Source organism: Tyto alba, unplaced genomic scaffold, assembly GCF_018691265.1.
Source record: "Tyto alba isolate M040663 unplaced genomic scaffold, T.alba_DEE_v4.0 Super-Scaffold_26, whole genome shotgun sequence".
NCBI classification, from domain to species: Eukaryota; Metazoa; Chordata; class Aves; order Strigiformes; family Tytonidae; genus Tyto; species Tyto alba.
In genome coordinates, this window is record NW_024881300.1 from 21,824,851 (window position 1) to 21,844,060 (window position 19,210).

At 62.5% G+C, this 19,210-nt stretch overlaps 3 protein-coding genes across 4 annotated transcripts; all 3 read right to left on the bottom strand.

Moving 5' to 3' along the window:
* Positions 1-1,622: 1,622 nt before the first annotated feature.
* Positions 1,623-5,192, bottom strand: LOC116959615 (cytochrome b-245 light chain). Of its 2 annotated transcripts, none has more exons than XM_042797674.1 (6): positions 4,976-5,192; positions 3,008-3,077; positions 2,761-2,835; positions 2,410-2,506; positions 2,243-2,324; positions 1,623-2,132 (listed from the first exon to the last, which is right to left on the bottom strand). In XM_042797674.1, the coding sequence occupies exons 1-6, from the start codon at positions 5,031-5,033 to the stop codon at positions 1,993-1,995; spliced, it is 522 nt and encodes a 173-aa protein (XP_042653608.1). In that variant the 5' UTR covers positions 5,034-5,192; the 3' UTR covers positions 1,623-1,992. The 2 variants fall into 2 exon arrangements, with proteins under 2 accessions (XP_042653608.1, XP_042653607.1); XM_042797673.1 differs by having other exon boundaries at positions 2,410-2,493; positions 4,976-5,171.
* Positions 5,193-6,016: 824 nt separating this feature from the next.
* MVD (mevalonate diphosphate decarboxylase) lies at positions 6,017-10,195 on the bottom strand. The gene is made up of 10 exons (XM_042797662.1): positions 10,100-10,195; positions 8,950-9,020; positions 8,711-8,825; positions 8,466-8,615; positions 8,169-8,368; positions 7,874-7,948; positions 7,426-7,644; positions 7,206-7,321; positions 6,994-7,102; positions 6,017-6,284 (listed from the first exon to the last, which is right to left on the bottom strand). The coding sequence occupies exons 1-10, from the start codon at positions 10,167-10,169 to the stop codon at positions 6,204-6,206; spliced, it is 1,206 nt and encodes a 401-aa protein (XP_042653596.1). The 5' UTR covers positions 10,170-10,195; the 3' UTR covers positions 6,017-6,203.
* A 3,583-nt stretch (positions 10,196-13,778) lies between these two features.
* On the bottom strand, positions 13,779-19,183 carry RNF166 (ring finger protein 166). The gene is made up of 6 exons (XM_042797669.1): positions 19,005-19,183; positions 17,466-17,622; positions 16,485-16,597; positions 16,015-16,129; positions 15,337-15,444; positions 13,779-14,342 (listed from the first exon to the last, which is right to left on the bottom strand). Exons 1-6 carry the CDS (start codon positions 19,166-19,168, stop codon positions 14,277-14,279), a joined length of 723 nt encoding a protein of 240 aa, XP_042653603.1. The 5' UTR covers positions 19,169-19,183; the 3' UTR covers positions 13,779-14,276.
* Between the last annotated feature and the right edge of the window lie 27 nt (positions 19,184-19,210).

A 19,210-nucleotide genomic window follows, 5' to 3' on the forward strand; every position in this document is an offset into this window, starting at 1 on the left:
GCAAATAAAGGCTGACACCCCGCCTCCAGCACCCCCCCCAGCATGGTGCTTGCTCTGTTCCCAGTCAGGGTGGGGAGGGGGTGGGAAAGGGGGGGGGGGGGGGGGGGAGCGGCGGGTAGATGGGGATGGGGACACATCCATGGGTGTCCACCGTGGGGCGATGCTCCGCCGTGGGGCATCTCGTGGGCAAAGCACCAGTGCCCCCCTGTGCGGCAGGGCAGGAAGGAGCTGGGAGGTGATGGGGAGTTGGGGGGGGGTGGGGGGTGTGCCTCACACACACACACCACCCCCCCCCAGGCCTGGGGGGAGCGGGAGCAGCCCCAGCACCCACAGCACCCCGCCACCCACACTTTTCCCACAGCCCTGTCCCCCGGGCACCCACGTCCCACGGGCCCAGCGCCACCTTCCAGGGCCACCCCTCAGGCCCTGGCAGCACCCATGGGTGCCCTGGGGTGGCTGCACCCCTCCCCGGACCAGGATTTATTGGAGGGGGGGGGGGGGGAAGGTGTGGTGTGTCACAGAACTACTGCTGGTCCCCAACAGGCTCAAGGATTTGTCACCACCAAGCAGCGCGTGGTTCCCCCATCGCATCCGGGCACCCACGAGTGGGAGGGAGGAGGGAAATGCCCCCCCCCCCTTCCTTGTCAGGGTGTGTGTGTGTGGGGGGGGTCACCCTAGGTTTTGGGGGCTCCTCTGGGACACGCTGTGCAGCTGCAGTGCGGGGCCACGTGTCACCACAAGTGTGCGTGTGTCCCCCCCCCACCTTCACCCCACCCTTGGGTCCACGGATGATTTGAGGAGGGCACAGGACTGTTCCCCCCCGCCCCCCCCCCCTCCACATCCCCTGAGGACATCGCCCTGTCCCCTCACAGCAGGAGGGACTCCCCCCCACCCCAGCTTCAGCTTTGGTTTGCCCATAATTGCACCATTTATCCTTAAACAACCCCCCCCGCCAACCCCAACCTCAGCCCCCCCCCCAGGGGAGCAGGAGGTGGGGGGAGCCGGTACCTTTCCCATTTTTTTATTACAACAGCAACCGCAGAAATGACAAAAAAAAACAGCGAGAGCCGGTGCAGGGAGCAAAGCTGCCTGAGCCCCCCCCACACCTCCGTAGGGCTGCGGGGCCTGGGGACCCCTCCGGGAGCTGGGGATTCCCCCAGACAGTTGGGGTTCCCTGGGGAATTGGGGGCTGTTTGGAGAGCTGGGGCCCCCTCAGGGAGCTGGGAACCCCCAGGAGCTGGGGAACCCCCAGGGAGCTGAGCATCCTTGGGGATTTGGGGATCCCCAGGAGCTGGGGATCCCCCCAGGAGCTGAGGAACCCCCAGGGAGCTGAGCATCCTTGGGGATTTGGGGATCTCCGGGTGCTGGGGAGCCCCTGGGAGCTGGGAACCCCCAGGAGCTGGGAACCCCCAGGGAGCTGAGCATCCTTGGGGATTTGGGGATCCCCAGGAGCTGGGGATCCCCCCAGGAGCTGAGGAACCCCCAGGGAGCTGAACATCCTTGGGGATTTGGGGATTTCCGGGTGCTGGGGAGCCCCTGGGAGCTGGGAACCCCCAGGAGCTGGGAACCCCCAGGGAGCTGAGCATCCTTGGGGATTTGGGGATCCCCAGGAGCTGGGGATCCCCCCAGGAGCTGAGGAACCCCCAGGGAGCTGAGCATCCTTGGGGATTTGGGGATCTCCGGGTGCTGGGGAGCCCCTGGGAGCTGGGGACCCCTCAGGGAGCTGAGCACCTTCAGGGATTTGGGGATCTTGCAGGGAGCTGAGCATCCTTGTGGATTTGGGGATCCCCAGGAGCTGGGGAGCCCTCAGGGAGCTGAGCATCTTTGGGGATCCCCAAGGAGCCGGGGAGCGCTCAAAGATTTGGGGATCCCCAGGAGCCGGTGCGCACCTGGGAAGCGGGAGCACGAGCAGCGCAGCAGCAGCAGGAGGGTGTCCCCCCCGCTCCCCGTTACTCAGCCTCGACAGGGATGGGGTTCACCTGCCCCCCCACTTCAGCCGGCTGCTTCTTGCGGGCGTCGGGGGGGGGCCGGGGCGGGGGGTTGCTGGGGGGCTGCTTGATGGTGTCCCCAACATGCGGCCGCTCCCGGGGTTTCTGCTCGATGGGTCTCCACTCCTCCCCGCGCACCGCTGCCTGCAAAGCCACGGGGGCTGTCAAGGGAGGGGGGGAGTGGGGGGGGGCGGGGGGGGCCCCCCTCCTCCCACCGGGCCCCCCCCAGCTCCCCAAAACCGCTCCGCACTCACCAGCAGGTAGATGCCACTCGCGATGCCCAGGCAAACGGTGCCCAGGATGGTGGAGAGGAGGAAACCAGCAGGGACGGCCAAGCTGGGTGAAAGATTTGGGGTTCAGGGACATCTGGGGTGGGGAGGGGGTGTCCTGCACCCCAACTCCAACCCCTCACCCCACTTACGCGGCGTGTAGGACGGCTCGGATGTAGTAATTCCTCGTCAGGGGCCCAAACACCTTCACCACCGCCGTCACGTACTTCTGGCCGCTGCAGAGCGACACTGGGGGGGGTCACAGGGCCGCCCCCCCCTACCCCACCCCAGGGGGACACCCCCCCCCCAGCCCCAAGGGACCCCCATCTCCACGCTGTTCCCACACGGGGCACGCCAGGGAACCCACCCGTGGGATCCAGCCTGGCTCCCACCCCCCTGCTCCCAATACCAGTGCCATGTTGGTGTGTTGGAGGGGGGGGGGGTACCAGGACCCCCAGTCCCAGGGGTGGGGACACACACACACACACACACACACCACTTACCACCTCTCCATGGTGGAGCCCTTTTTCCTCTTGCTTCTGGGGTACTCGAGCAGGCAGACCAAAACGCCTGCCACGCTGTGGGGGGGGGGTGGGTCAAGGAAAGGGGTGCTCGGGGCCAGGATTAGTCCCTAGGCACAACCCTCATCCCAAAAAAGGGTTGTTTGGGGCAGGAAAACAGTGATTCGGGCCCAAATTGGGAAGAAGATGATGTGGTGTGTCCCCTGGGGAATCCTCTCCGCAAGGATACATAGCGTACGCCGCGAAGTACCAGCCCTTGAACTGTCCCGCCACGGCCACGATCCCGCCCGTCAGCATGACTGGGGGGACAGAGAGGGGCTGCTGGGGTCCCTGCCCGGGGGTATGGCCCCCCCCAAACCTGGGCTACAAACCCCCCAACCCGGGATACAGCCCCCCCCCCCCTCCTCCCCGCCCCAAACCCGGGATTATGACCCTGACCCGCAGGGCGCGAGGAGATGGGCAGGACACGCACCCCCCACCCCCCAGAGTCAGGGAAGGGAATTGGGGGTGCAGACTCGGGGGAGGTTTTTGGTACCGTGGCTACATGCCACCCCCACTCATGAGCTTTGATCCCTTCTGGGTGTCCTGTGTGGGCAGGAAACTTGGGGAGAAGAGAGAGAGAAGGGAAGAAAAGAAAAGAAAAGGAAGAGAAGGGAAGGGAAGAAAAGAAAAGAAAAGGAAGAGAAGGGAAGGGAAGAAAAGAAAAGAAAAGGAAGAGAAGGGAAGGGAAGAAAAGAAAAGAAAAGGAAGAGAAGGGAAGAAAAGAAAAGAAAAGGAAGAGAAGGGAAGAAAAGAAAAGAAAAGGAAGAGAAGGGAAGAAAAGAAAAGAAAAGGAAGAGAAGGGAAGAAAAGAAAAGAAAAGGAAGAGAAGGGAAGAAAAGAAAAGAAAAGGAAGAGAAGGGAAGAAAAGAAAAGAAAAGGAAGAGAAGGGAAGAAAAGAAAAGAAAAGGAAGAGAAGGGAAGAAAAGAAAAGAAAAGGAAGAGAAGGGAAGAAAAGAAAAGAAAAGAAAAGAAAAGAAAAGAAAAGAAAAGAAAAGAAAAGAAAAGAAAAGAAAAGAAAGAAAAGAAAAGAAAAGAAAAGAAAAGAAAAGAAAAGAAAAGAAAAGAAAAGAAAAGAAAAGAAAAGAAAAGAAAAGAAAAGAAAAGAAAGGAAAGGAAAGGAAAGGAAAGGAAAGGAAAGGAAAGGAAAAGAAAAGAAAAGAAAAGAAAAGAAAAGAAAAGAAAAGAAAAGAAAAGAAAAGAAAAGAAAAGAAAAGAAAAGAAAAGAAAAGAAAAGAAAGAAAAGAAAAGAAAAGAAAAGAAAAGAAAAGAAAAGAAAAGAAAAGAAAAGAAAAGAAAAGAAAAGAAAAGAAAAGAAAGAGAAGGGAAGAAAAGAAAAGAAAGAGAAGGGAAGAAAAGAAAAGAAAGGGAAGAAAAGAAAAGAAAGAGAAGGGAAGAAAAGAAAGAGAAGGGAAGAAAAGAAAGAGAAGGGAAGAAAAGAAAGAGAAGGGAAGAAAAGAAAGAGAAGGGAAGAAAAGAAAGAGAAGGGAAGAAAAGAAAGAGAAGGGAAGAAAAGAAAGAGAAGGGAAGAAAAGAAAGAGAAGGGAAGAAAAGAAAGAGAAGGGAAGAAAGGAGAAGGGAAGAAAGGAGAAGGGAAGAAAAGAGAAGGGAAGAAAGGAGAAGGGAAGAAAGGAGAAGGGAAGAAAGGAGAAGGGAAGGGAAGAAAAAAGAAGGGAAGAAAATAGAAGAAAAGGGAAGGGAAGGGGAAGAAATAAGAAGGGAAAAGGAGAAAGAAGAAGGGGAAAGAAAGGAGAAAGAAGGGGGAGAAGGAGGAAGAGGAGGAAGAGGGGGAGAAGGAGGAAGAGGAGGAAGAGGAGGAAGAGGAGGAAGAGGAGGAAGAGGAGGAAGAGGAGGAAGAGGAGGAAGAGGAGGAAGAGGAGGAAGAGGAGGAAGAGGAGGAAGAGGAGGAAGAGGAGGAAGAGGAGGAAGAGGAGGAAGAGGAGGAAGAGGAGGCTCTAGCCCCGCGTATCCCCAGCCGGGCCGGGACTTTCCGGCCGCCCCCAGCTTCCCCCAGTCGGTGGGGCCGGACCCCCCGCGGCTCAGCCCCCCCCACGTCCCCCGGGGGGCTGCACCGGGCCGGTGCGGGGTCACCCCAGCACCCAGCCCCTGCCCCCCCCCGGACCGCCCCCCCCCCCAGCTCCCCCCGCCCCGCACTCACTGAGCCCGGCCGCCAGCGCCTGCTCGTTGGCCCACATGGCCCACTCGATCTGCCCCATGGCTCGGCCCGTCCCAATTACACCCGGCTCAGTTAATTAGACCCGGCTCGCTCAGCCTCGGCTCTTCTCGGCCCGACCCGGAAGGAGGATGCGTCGCTACATTGTTCGCCACGCCCCCTCTGCCTGAGGCCACGCCCCGATGCCCATAGGCCACGCCCCCACAGGGTGACGACCAGCTCCAGTGTCCCCCCCCTGCCCCGAGGGAACACGGCACTGGTCCAAGCTGGGAGGGCCCGGGGGACAGGATCGGTCCCACAAGGGACACGTAGGTGGGGGGCACAGGGGACATGTAGGGGGATAGGATCAGTCTGGCCCAGGGGGACAGGATCGGTCCCACAAGGGACACGGCGGGGGGGGGGGCACAGGGGACAGGATCAGCCTGATCCAGGGGGACAGGATCGGTCCCACAAGGGACACAGAGGTGGGGGGCACAGGGGACAGGATCAGTCTGGTCCAGGGGGACAGGATCGGTCCCACAAGGGACACGGCGGGGGGGGGCACAGGGGACATGTAGGGGGACAGGATCAGTCTGGCCCAGGGGGACAGGATCGGTCCCACAAGGGACACGGAGGGGGGGGGCACAGGGGACAGGATCAGCCTGATCCAGGGGGACAGGATCGATCCCACAAGGGACACGGAGGGGGGGGGGCACAGGGGACAGGATCAGTCTGATCCAGGGGGACAGGATCGGTCCCACAAGGGACACAGTAGGGGTGAACAGGGGACATGTGGGGGGACAGGATCAGTCCCAGCAGGGACAACTTGGGGGGCGGGGCGCGGAATAGGGGACAGGCGCAGCCCCACACTGGACATGGGGGGGACAGGGGCTGTGCAGGGGACAGGATCAGTCCCATCAGGGCCACACAGAGCCATTAGCAGCACCCAGCCCCCCTCTCCTGCCCGCCCCACCCCCCCCCCCGCCTTTTGGCTGGTGATGCCCCCCCACCCCCCAACCCCAGAGCCCATACACCCCAAAACAGCACTTGCAGCCAGAACCCCTCTATTTCCTTACAAAAAAATAAAAACCAGACCCAGGGGGGGTGTGTGTATGTGTCACATCTTGCCCTTGGGGCTGGGGACAGCTTTGCACCGGGCTGGACTCAGCCCCAGGAGTCCCCCCCGGGGTGTCACCGGCAGAGCCCCCCCACCCCCCGGCAGTGTCACCGGGGCTCAGGCGCAGCGGCGGGGCAGCCCGTCCTCTCCCAGTAGGTGCTGGTTGGGGTCATCCACGAGTTGGGGACCGGGGCCGGGCTGTGGGGCAGGAGATGGGTTAGGGGCAACGGGGGGGACAGATCCTGGCAGCAGGGACACCCCCCCCCACCCCCAGCCCTCCCTTGGGGGTGGCTCTGGGCTTCAGGGACCCCAAAAGACCACCCTGCCGGTGACACCGGTGGGGATGGGGTCCCACACACCCCCCAGGGATGAGGATGGGGTCCCACACCGGCACCTGGGGACAGGGATGGGGTCCCACACCCCGCCCCCCCCGGGGATGGGGTCCCACACCGGCACCTGGGGATGGGGGGTCCCACACACCCCCCCTGGGGACAGGGATGGAGTCCCACACAACCCCTGGGGATGAGAATGGGGTGCCACACCATCCCCTTCCCCCCACCCCCCCGGGGACAGGGATGGGGTCCCCCACACACCCCTCTTGGGCATGGGGTCCCACAGCCGCCCCTGGGGATGAGGACGGGGTCCCACACACCCCACCCCGGGCATGGGGTCCCACACCCCCCCCGCCCCGGGATTAGGATGGGGTCCCACACACCCCCGCACTGGGCATGGGGTCCCACAGCCCACACCCCCCCCCAGCGATCAGAATGGGGTCCCACACACCCCCACCGGGGAGAGGGATGGGGTCCCAAAAACCCCCCTGGGGCTGGGGACAGGGCCAGAATCTTGCCACGAAGGCCAGGCAGAGGGGTCCCCCTGACAGCCCCCCCCGCCCCCAGCCCCATACCTTGGTGTGCAGGATGTACCGGACGGCCCCCGGCACTGGCTCCGGCACCACGGCCGCGACCAGCTCCTCCGGCAGCGAGGCCGAGCCGACGGGCAGCCCCCGCACGAACCTGCAGCACAGCCGAGAGTGCTCGGTCCCAAACCCCTGCCCCCCAAACCCCAGCACCCTGCTCCCCGCTCCCCCACCCCAGTAAGAGATGGGATTGCCCTTACTGGTCCCCGTTGGCAGCGGGGGGGAAGCTGCGTCTCACCACCTCCACAAACTCGGCCACGGTGTCGGCCAGCGTGAAGATGACGGCGTTGGGGCCGGCGTCGAAGGTGTAGGCTACCTGTGGCGGGATGGCAGGAGAAAGGGGGGGGGGACACACACGACATATGGGGACTGGGACACGGCACCGCAGCAAACAGGGAGCCCAGCGCCGTACTGGGGTACCTTGGTGCGCCCGTGGTGGGCGTTGAAGCGGTGTGCCAGGGCGATGATGTGCCGCGAGAGGTCGTTGAGGTAGAAGATGGGGGGGAAGGTGTCGAGGCAGGTGGCGTGGAACTGGTTGCTGTCCCGCATGGTGAGCTGCCCGAAGGCCTCGAAGTCCCGCTCGCGGATGTGCCGCGCCATCAGCGCCAGGCGAGCCGGCACCACCGCCTCGGCCCGGTGCTGCCGCGGCACGGCGGGGGTGCTGTCACCGCAAGCCGGGGGGGGGGCACCCACGGCGCCGCGACCCTTTGGGTTTCCCTCGGGTGGCACGCCGAAGGAGTAACCCCCCTGGCCATCCTCCCTCCAGCACGGAGAAATACCGCCCCCCCGCCCCCCCCCCCCCCCAAGGGAAGCAGCACCCCAAACCCCACCGGCGGCCCTGGGCAGGATTAGGCCTGCCGCCCCGTACCTTCAGCAAGGGGCTGGTGTCCACGCTGCTCTGCATCCCCACCGTGCTGCCCACCTGCTTCTTCTCCCCACTGACCTGAGTGGGGGGGGGGGGGGGGGGGCACAGACAATGGGATGTCACCCCCACCCCACCCCGAGCACCCAAACCCAGTGCTGAGCTCAGCACCAGCCTCAGGGACGCCCCCAGCACCATCCCCCCTCCAAATCCCACCCAGCCCCGGGGTGGTGGTGGGGGGGGGGGGGGGGGGGTAGAGCCATCTGTCTGCCCACATGTCCATCCCCCCCAAGCCCCTCACCACCAGGATGAGGACCCTCAGCTCCGGCCAGTGCGTCTCGGGGGCGATTTGGTGGGCGAGGCTGTCCCTGCCGTCGGGCCGCTCGCCCCTCTCCCACTGCACGAAGCCCCCCGCCATGCTGCGGCAGGCGCTGCCCGAGCCGCGCCGCGCCACCTCCGACAGCTCGCCCTCCACGCCGTACAGCCGCGCCAGCGCCGACACTGCGGGCAGGGGTGGGAAAACATCAGGGATGGGGGGGACACACACACACACACACACACAGATCACCCCCCGCCTCCACGTCCCCCGCTCACCCACCCAGGCAGGCGTAGCCGGCGGCGGAGGATGCCAACCCGGCGGCGGTGGGGAAGTTGTTCTCGGTGGCGACGTGGATTTTGTAGGAGAGGCTGAGCGGGGGGGCCGCGTCCTCGGCGCTGTCACCACGGCGCTTACGGGCCAGGCGCCGCACTGCGAGGGGACGCGGCTCTGCTTCTTGGTCCAGGGGACACCCTGCCCGGTCCCTGGGGGTCCCCCGGGGTTCGGGGTGGGGGGCACGGACTCACCCTCTCGTAGGCAGGACTGCAACCGGGGGTGCCCCACGTCGGCCTCCTCCCCGTTCAGCCACAGCCGGTCTTCTGTGAAATCCCGGCTGGCGGCGGCCGTGGTGGTGGTCTTCAGCTGGAGGGGAGCGGGGGGGTGAGGATGGGGGGGGGTTGGGGAGGGATCGGCACCCCCACCCCCTCGGGGGGGGGGGGGGGGGGGCGCAGAGGAGGAGGGGGGATCCCCCCCCCCCCCCCCAAACCTGGTCCTGGTGCAGCGTCACGCTCAGGGAGGAGTTGATGGGCAGGATCAGGTCGTTGTCTCGCTTGCCCCCTGCAAGAGAGATGGCACGGCTTGGCATGGCACGGAGTGTCATGGCACGGCATGGAACGGCACGGAGTGTCGTGGCACGGCTTGGCACGGCACGGAGTGTCGTGGCACGGCATGGAACGGCACGGAGTGTCGTGGCACGGCATGGAACGGCACGGAGTGTCGTGGCACGGCACGGAGTGTCGTGGCACGGCATGGCACGGCACGGAGTGTCGTGGCACGGCTTGGCACGGCACGGAGTGTCGTGGCACGGCATGGAACGGCACGGAGTGCCGTGGCACGGCTTGGCACGGCACGGAGTGTCGTGGCACGGCTTGGCACGGCACGGAGTGTCGTGGGACGGCTTGGCACGGCACGGAGTGTCGTGGGACGGCTTGGCACGGCACGGAGTGTCGTGGCACGGCATGGAACGGCACGGAGTGTCGTGGCACGGCTTGGCACGGCACGGAGTGTCGTGGCACGGCATGGAACGGCACGGAGTGTCGTGGCACGGCTTGGCACGGCACGGAGTGCCGTGGCACGGCATGGAACGGCACGGAGTGTCGTGGCACGGCTTGGCACGGCACGGAGTGTCGTGGCACGGCATGGAACGGCACGGAGTGTCGTGGCACGGCATGGAACGGCACGGAGTGCCGTGGCACGGCTTGGCACGGCACGGAGTGTCGTGGCACGGCTTGGCACGGCACGGAGTGTCGTGGCACGGCATGGAACGGCACGGCTTGGAATGGCAGAGAGCGTCACGGCACAGCACGGCCCAGCATGGCATGGCATGGCTTGGAATGGCATGGAGTGGCCCAGCATGGCATGGCATGGCTTGGAATGGCATGGCACGGCACGGCACAGCGTGGAATGGCACAGAGTGTCACAGCACGGCACGGCACGGCACGGCTGGGAATGTCACGACATGTCACGGCACGGGATGGCCCAGGTTGGCCGGGCACTGCTCGGCGCGGCGCGGCCCCTTCGCTCCCTCCCACCCCAAGGAAGGCGCCAAACCCGCCCCCCCCCCGCCCCCGCCAGGGTCGGGTCGCGCCCCGCGGGCTCCCCAGGCCCGCGTGGGTCCCGGGGCCGCCGGTACTCACAGTATTTGATGACGGCGATGTTGACAGGGGCCGTGCAGGTGACCATGGCGAGCGCCCGCTCCTCCGCCATCGCGCCCAGACAAGGTGCGGGCGGCCTCAGGCCCCGCCCCCCGCTCCACACGCGTGGGCGTCGCCCGCGCCGTGTTCCCGCCTTCCCATTGGCCAGCGCCGCAGCGCCCGGCGCCCGGCGCCCAATGGCAGCGATCGGACCACGGCGGGGCCCCGCCCCGCCCCGCCCCCTGCCGGCGCTGGGACGGGCGTGCGGGGGCGCCATCTTCGTGTCGGGAAGGGACCGCGCATGCGCCGTTGCGCAGCCGGGAGGCTGATCACGGTGCCCCCAGTACCCCTCCAGTGCTCCCCATGGTCCCCAACATCCATCCACCCCCAAACACTCCAGCGCTCCCCATGGTCCCCAACATCCATCCACCCCCAAACACTCCAGCGCTCCCCATGGTCCCCAACATCCATCCACCCCCAAACACTCCAGCGCTCCCCATGGTCCCCAACATCCATCTACCCCCAAACACTCCAGTGCTCCCCGTGCCCTCAGTACCCCCAATGCACCAGTTCTGCCAGGTAACCCCCTCACTTCCCCAGTACCTCTCCAGTGCTCCCAGTCTTCCTAGTGCTTCCAGAACCCGCCACTCCCCAGTGCTCCCAATATCCCCAGTAGTACCCCAATGCTCACGGAGCCCTCATGGCCCTCAGTATCCCAATGCTCCCAGTGTGCCCAATACCCCAATATCCTAGCACCCCTTCCAGTGCTCCCAGTCCCCCTGCAGAACTCACAGTGATCCCGGGTGGCCCCAGCACCTCGTTCTTCCAGTGCCTCCAGCGTGCCAGGGACTGGGAGTCACCCCAAGACCCCACCAAGTAGCCCCAACGGGGTCACCACTGGTGGGGGGACACAGACCCCCATCCCACCCCAAACCAACACCCAGGGGTGCGCGGGGAGCAGCATCCCCCCCGCCTCTCCATAGTGGGAATATTTGGGGTCCCCCCTCGGTGACAGGGTGGTGGCCCCCTGGACGTGCCTTGGGTATTTATAAACATTTTCCATGGGTGGGAAGGGAGGGGCTGGCACGCAGCTATTTTGGGGGGTGGGATTATTTCCCCCACACACACACTGCCACCAGCACAGGTGCCTGATTTAGCCAGGCAGAGCACAGGGTGCATGCAGCAGCTTCTTCCAGCACCCACCCAAATCTTGTGTGTGTCCTCCCCCCCCACATTGCGCCCCAGCACCCAGGGGTGACATCAGCAGAAGCCGTGGGGAAGGTGCTGGGACCCCCACTGCGGGGACGGCCCCACCACCATTACCTGGAGTCTCACCCCAGCACTGAGGTGCTCAGGGCCACTTGTGGGGTGCCCGACACCCCTTCTCCCCACAGGGACAGCCAGCCACATGCCTGTCCCCACGGCGGGGCCGCAAAACTTCCTCGAAGTGGTTCCCCAATGTGACCAGCCCAGGCCGTTTTGTCACCAAAATTTTTTCTGTGGGGACAGCACTTGGGCAAGGGTGATGAAACAGCATTGCCAAACCCCGTGGCGGCACGGCTTCTTTGAACAGGAGTTGATGAGTTGGGGATGAAGCTGGAAAGATTAATGGGAGGAGATGAAGCTAGAAAGACAAGCTCTGAGTTTGTGGGGGGCACCCACCCCCAGCCACATCCCGTACCCTGGAGTGGAGAGCGCACAGGGAAGCCACCCCTGGATGAAACTGCCTTTATTGAGAAAAAAAAAAAAAAATGGTTTGCTACAAATACGTAGTTGATTTTCTTCTTCAAAAAAAACAGTATGTCTCATTAAAAGTTCTAGTTCTGCAAAAAGTCACGGGTAACACACCGAGGAGCGCGGCCGGCCGGCAGCGGGCAGAGCTGGACCCGACCCCGTGCAAAGCGGGGAGAGGCGGGAGCCCCCAGCCCGGGCCTTAAAGTGCTTTACAAAAGCAGCCGTTGCTGCCCCTGCTCTGGCGTTGCAGGGCGAAAAGGAGGAGGAAGAGGAGAAGGAAGGAAGGAGACAGAGGTTAATAGTGCTGTCCCAGAGGCAGGGAGCTCCCTGCAACCGAGAGCTCTGATGGAATAGAGGGTCCCAGCTGAGAGAGGGACAGAGAAACCCTCCTGGGTCTCTTTTGGGAGATGCCAGTGCTCCCCGTCCCCCCAGAGACATCCCCCGGGCTGGGCAGGTGCCAGCAGTGCCGTGCTGGTAAGAGAAGCCCCCCCATCCCTCCTCGCCAGCCTGGCCCGAGGGAGGGGAGTGGAGCAGCTCCAGCCCTTTCCCTGCCCTCTGCCAGGGGAGCAGATGAGCTCTGCCCGCTCCTCAGAGGGTTGCTGGTGGCACAGCGGAGCTCACAGCCCCCCTCACCCCCGCCAAAAACCACCCCTGTACTATTTAAACCAAGAGTAAAAAACAAAACAGTATTGCTAGAGCAGAGCTGGAGCCAGGTCTCAAGGTAAACCACGAAAGGGCACTTCTCCAAGCAGGGACATGCAGAGGGATTGCTGTCCCACACCTCCTCCCTGCAAATCCTTGCTGGAAGGTGGCCCGGCAGCTCGGCAGGTATCGTGAATCACCACCTCCCCGCAGCTCCTTCTCCCAGGGCCGTGGGCTGATCCCGTCACTGGTGTGACCTCAAAGGGTGGCAGGGTCCCAGCAGGAAGCTCCTCTCCCCCCAGCACCAGTGATGACCCTTCAAGATGGGACGTGGCTTCTCCTTCACAAGGAGATCTCCCTGCCACCCTCCTCCGGCCCAGCAAACTCCACCAGTAGCAGGGAGGGCAGAGAGGAAGGGGACCAGAGGGGACAGATCACCGGGACACTGTGGAGCATCTCTCAAATCAACATCTGCCCAGGTGAGCCCTATTCCCAAGGAGAGGGAGATGCAGTCCCCCGTTTCAGGGGGACAAGATGCTCAGAGCTGAGGTCTCGCACGGGCAGAAGTCCCCCCCGGACACCACCGTGCCACAATTAACCTGCCTGCTCCCTTGCCAGCAGAAAACCAGTGCGCCAGATTACACCCTGCCCGCCACACAGCTCTGCCTGCAAGGGTGAAGCCATCAAAAGCTCGACCTCGTGCAAACGGTGCTGCTGACGTCCAGCTGACAAGGTGCTGCTCTGTGGAGAAAGACGCCGACGAGGGACGGGAACAGCCCAGAATTAATCCAAAAGGGCACCCACACGCCTCCCATGGCCCCCCCAGAGTCCCACCTGCCAGCCTCAGGTCCAGCTCCTGCCTGATTTCAAATCCACAATGTGTTCATTTGATTGTTTGGGTTTTTTTTTTTTTAAAAAATAGACTTTCTTAATAATGTTCCATAAAAATACTCTTGTCCCCGGTGACAGGTATTGCAGTGTGAAGAGTAACAGCTTCTGTTCCCGCTCTATAAAACGTGGAAAAGGCATCACGCCGATTAATGTAGAAAAATGCAAGAACTCAGTATCACAAGAGCCGGTACAAAAGGAGGAAGGTGAGAGTTTCACTGGCCGCCAGATGCCATCCCCGCGGACTCCTCTGAACTCGCTGCTGTCACGGAGCACACGAGGGCAACCATCTCGCCCCGGGATTCAGCACAGCCTGCGCAGTAGCAGGCAAAGGAGGCAGCTCCTGCCTGCAGCACGGGGAACGGGACAGACAGAAGTCCCTGGAAACAGCCTTGTAGGTTTTTTTAAAAAAAAAAAAAAAAAAAAAAAGACGCTCCGTGCCGTTTTCTTCCTTTTCAAAAAGGACGTGGGCAATCGCAGTTTGAAACTAGAGCATTTCTGCATAAAATGCATCGTAGTTTTACGTACCTGTTCAACTGCAACAGAGAGCATGAAGACAAATGGTGCCAAAAAGCATCTAATAATAAATAGATCTGGATATAGGTATATACTCCGTATACGGATATGAAATGCCTAACCGAGGAACGATCCCAGCCCTTTGGTGCTGATTCCTCTCTCCTCCCAGCAGCGGACGTCTCTGCTCACTCACCGGTCCAGCGCGACGCTGAGGAGACTCCACCTTCTTAAACAAGGTGGGATTTGCCCCGAGAGGCGAGGGAAGAGAGGCAGCAGCAGGTCTCTGGAGGTGCCAGGGGAGGTGACGAGCTCCGTGCCTTCCCGGTAGGAAGGCTGAGTGTGCAAAAGGAGACGGGGTGGTGTGGGGGGTCCGAAAAAAAACGACGCTCCGCGGTCACCCTCAGTTCTCAGAGAGCGACAGTGCCAGCGCGGCCTGCAACGCTGCCTCCTCGTCAATGTTATAGTCCTAAAAAAAGAAAAGAAAGGGGTGGTCAGGAGAGCTGGCACAGCCAGGCCACGCAGTCTCCATCAAGCAGGAAGGGTGGCCAGGGCAAAGGGCCCATCCTGCTCCTTATCATCCCCCCGAGGCTCCATCTCCTCTGGCAGGCAGGTCCCAGGAATGCCGTGCTCTTTGGGGTGTCCTTTGTGCCTGCGGTCGCTCTCCTGCCTGGAATCCGCCAACGTCAGCTCCGCTCCTGGATTGGGCAGCGACGAAACATGCCCACGTAAAAAGCTGTGGCCAAAAGGCAAAGCTTTCTAGCAAAGCCACGGGCTTCTCCAGCGCCCCGATTTGGGTTTATGCAACACAACCCCCCCTTAAGAGGGGATATTTCTCTATAAATATCTGGGCGTCCCTTTCCCTGACATCTAACAGTCCTGCAATAAAAGCAAGATGCTCACAAAACCTCCCCACGGTCCCCGTGGCCAGGGCTGGGTGATCACACCCTCACCCCCACACACGAGGGGTCAGCAACCCCCCGAGAAGGGGGTCATGGATACCCGCCATGTGCAGCAGCCAGACCCCCCAAGCCTGGGCTGCACCCCTCCCGCTACTTGTGAAGCCTCAAAGAAAAGGGCTTTTGTGTTACGATTTCTCGGGGGAAGAGTTTAATGGAGTACGTGGAGGAAACAACCCGTCTTCACAAGAACGGTAACATTCCCCTCTCCTCCTTCAAGGGATGTTTTCCTGGTGTGTCTGATGACAACCAGCTCCAGCACCTCCTCGGAGCAGGCAGGGAGCCCAGCCCCACACCCACGGGGGTCTCCTGAGCGGGGCTACACGTGTGCCACATGCCTCTCACAAAGCCCAGAGGAGGATCTGTCCCTTTCCCCTCCCGAGGGGCTGCATGGTGGGAAGGGCTGGTCCTGGCAGGGGAAGGGAAGGGCTGGTTTCATCTCGCAGCCGCTCGGCACGGGACACGGAGAAGCTGACCCCCGTTTTGGCGCCGGGCTGTACTCACCACAAAGGTGTCGTAGGAGAATTTGTGCCTGTGGAGGAGGTGCTGGAGGAAGTTGGCGCTCTTGTAGCTGGGGTCCCCCCAGGGCATGGCTGAGCAGACTGGGCACACCTGGAGCAGGCAGGGACAACGGAGAACCGTGACTCGTGGGGCACAGATCCCCCCCACCCCGCTCCACCTCTGCCTCCCAGAGAGGAAAGTAGTGGTCCCCCCCTTTCTGACAGAGGGTGTGCTAAATAAGGGGTCCCTCAGCCCCCCATCAAGCAGATCCCTCGGTGCACAGAGCCTCTGGCATGTGGTCCAGGCTGTTTTTAGCCCAGTGACAAGTTACACGCACATGTAAGCATGCCTGAGATGGTGCCAGAGCTGGAAGTTCCCTGCCTGGGTCAACACAGCAGGGACGGGGAGAGGAAACCCAGCACCACCCAGGTTGCAGGCACAGGGGGGACAGAGGCAGCTTGATCCAGAGAGCCTCTAACAAAGCAAACAGAAGCAGGTCCCCACCTCCCATCAAAGGGTTTTAAAACAAACTAAACCAGCTGGAAACACACCTGCCCTTTACAGGCAGCAGCGGCTCTGCATGCCGGTGGCCTCAGACACAGCACCAGCTGGGGTGTATTTGGATTTCCAGGAGTCACCCCACACAAAACCAGCCCGTCCCAGCACCCTGGCATCACTCACCACTTTGTTGGGGTCGTTGCGGTGGTTCTCCATGCAGTGTTTCACCAGCTCCTGCTGGTCCAGGTTCCGGGCCCCACAGTACGGGCACACGAACGTTGAGCGATTGGGAATATTGCTAAAGAGAGAAAGGACGAGCTCAGATTCCCCGGGAAGGGACTGGATCGACTCCTTCCAAACTAACCCAGTTGTCCCCTGCTTTCTGTCACCCACCCACAGCAGACACCAGCCCAGCCCGTTCCCACCCCAGCCACAGGCTGGGCCGCACTGGTTTGGTGGGTCCTTCCTCCCACACAGGGCAGTGCAAGAGCTGCAGATGCCAGGAGGGAAAAGGTGCTGATGTTTCTCACTGTGATTGCCCAGGGGAAAGGAAAATACACGCTCGGATTTTAGGGTTTGTAATGAAGATAGAGGGGAATATCAGTGCAGTCCGTAAGGAGGGACACCTTTCCCTGCCCGACGCCTGGTGGTACCTGGGGATAGGCTGGGACGTGGGGACAACTGGAACGAACTTGGGGCAGTTGGCCATCTGTTCCTGCACCTTCGTGCAGGACGAGACGTGAGAGCGCATTTTTGCCAGGGTCACCTGGAAAAAAAAGAGAAGGAACGTTCTGTGAGGTTGCGACGCACTCCAGAGCTACAGCTCGGCAGAGTTTTGCCCAACCGACGTCAGAGCAAACGCCGGGCTGTGTGGGATGACCCACACCAGCGTGGAAGTGCTGCACCAGCCCATCCTTCCTCGCAGGACAGAGATTCAGGGTTGTGTGCTCGCTGCATGCATCCCCAGAGGTCACACACAAGCCACCTCGGCTACAGTACCATCGCACGAGCTCCAGTTTCCTTTGCAAAGGAAGAACTGCTGACGGGTGGAAACCCCGAAGCGCTCTCACACCGAACGGGATCGTTCCTGGGCAGCAGCCAGGGAGTTCCAAGAAAATCCCCAAAGTTAACGGAAGCCAGAAAGTGCATCAACGCGGACAAACCATGAATCACAGCGTTACAGCCGGTCCCTGAAGCATCCCAGACCAGACTTCTGCGGGCTGGGCCAGGCCACGCTGCTGGTTCAGCTTCCCCACGGCTGCTGGGATTGCAGCACCTTAAGCAAAAGCTAAATCCTTACTCTCGTTAGGAGCAGCAGCAGAGCTGGTTTCCCTCAGCCTCTCCTGCGTTGCGGGAAAACCTCAGCCTGCTTTTGAAGGTCCCCACTGCCTAATAATAGCTCCAGCCTGCCAACAAAGGCAGCTAGAAGACAGCGCCTGCATCTCCGCACAGCCCCGCTCGCCTGGCTCACGGCGACACGCAGGGGACACCGCACCTCAGGGACCCACCGAGCAGGGGGACCCTGCAAACCCAAGGGACCTCCCTCTCCCGGTGCCACGGCTGTGGGATCGGCGGCCGAACGAAGCCGTGCCAACGCGGGATGGGGACAGGCAGCCTTCCCCTGCGAGCTTTACCTTCTTGCTGCAGCCTCTGCAGGGAGCCTTGTAGGAGGCAAGCTGCTTCTCCACGCTGGAAGCCTTTTCCACCTTCTTGGGGTCGAAGGGCATGCGGCAGAGCGGGCAGAGCGGGGAGGGCACTTGCAGGCAGGGCTGTAGGCACTCCCCACAAAACCTGGGGGCACAGAGAGCAGCGTTGAGCAGCCCAGCAGCAGCCCAGCCCAGGAGGAAGAGGAGGAGCAGGACCCCAGCCCCGCGGCACGCTCGCTCTCAGGGACTCCTGTGCACCCCAGGCTGCAGGGCAGCCCCAAAACCCAGGGATCCGCATCCCCATTGGGAAAACTGGATAGAATCGGGAGCTTGGGAGAGGGCGAGGGGAGGCTGGGCACAGCCCAAGACCCAAAGCAGCTGCCTGGATGCGCAGATAATGCCGCAGCTCTGCGACCCGCAGCCGAGGGGGGATTTGAACAGAGCCAAACAAAAATCTTTGCTGAGCATCCAGGCTGCGCAGGAATAAAGCGAGCGAGCGCGTTAGAGCCCGGCTCACCTCCTTTTGAGGTCCTTACACCCGCAGGAGCGCGGAGAGAAATCAAAAGCAGCGGAGAGAAAGCAGAGGAAGGCACTCCCCGGGGCAGGGGAAGTCTTGGTGCCCCTTGTCCCAGCTCCCTGGCATCGCACCCGTGAAATGCCCCCAGCTCCAAAGAAGCTGGAAGGGGGGCAAAAAGCGAGACGGTGCTGGGGCACCAAAGCAAAGCCACGGCCTTGACGGGGGACCAAAGTGTCACAGAAACCTGATGTGGAAGGGGGCCAAAGCGTCACTGAAATGCTGGGGTGACAAACGGACCCCAGTTCCTTGTGGCAGCGCCCCAGGGAAGCCTCTCACTGGGTAACAGGAGGCCTCAGGAGCAGGGCACAGCACCCATGGGGGTCAGGGCTGGATTACGGCCCCCCCTCCCGGGTGAGACCCCCAGGTGGCCCTGCCAGAGTCAGGGTGCTGGGAGCAGAGTTTGGGGGAGATCCTGGGGGCAGGAACCAGGGTGGGGAGGGAGAAGGGGGCTGGGGTCAGGGTGGTCAGCGGGGGAAGGACCTTTGGGTACACCCATGCCAGGTCCCGGGCTGCGGGACACATGGAGGGGGCAGCACCCACCTCTCCGGGGGGGGGGGGAAGGTTTGGGATGGGGGAAGGCACCCGGTGCTAGTGGGAAGAAGGACCAAGCACCACCCGGGGGGAGGGATGGAGACGCCGGTACCGGGCTTGGAGTCCCGGTAGTGGGCGGTGGGGGGGGTGTGAAATGGAGGGTCCTGGTACCGAGCTGAAGGGGGGGGGGGGGAAGAACGGGGGTCCCGGCAGCAGGAGGAGCGGGTGTCAGCTTGAGGGGCGGGATGGGGAAATGGCGATGGGGGTCCCCGTACCGGGATGAGAAGGGGTGGGACGGGGGGTCCCGGTGCCGGCTGGGGTCACAGGGCCCGGAGTGGTCCCGGTTCGGGGGTAGGGGGGGGGGGGGTTTAGGCCAGGCCGGGGGGTCCCCGCCGCCCCCGTCCCAGGCCCCGGCTCACGTGTGCCCGCAGCCCGCGATGCCGACGGCGCGGTGGAAAACCTCCAGGCAGATGGGGCAGCTGAACTGAGCCTCCAGCGCCTCGGCGGCGGGGGGGGGAGGCCGGGGGGTCCCGCCCGGGGCCTGAGGCCGCTGCGCCGCCGCCACCAACAAGCTGCGGAACATGGCGGCGGCGGCGAGGGAGGGGGCGCGGCGGGATGACGTCAC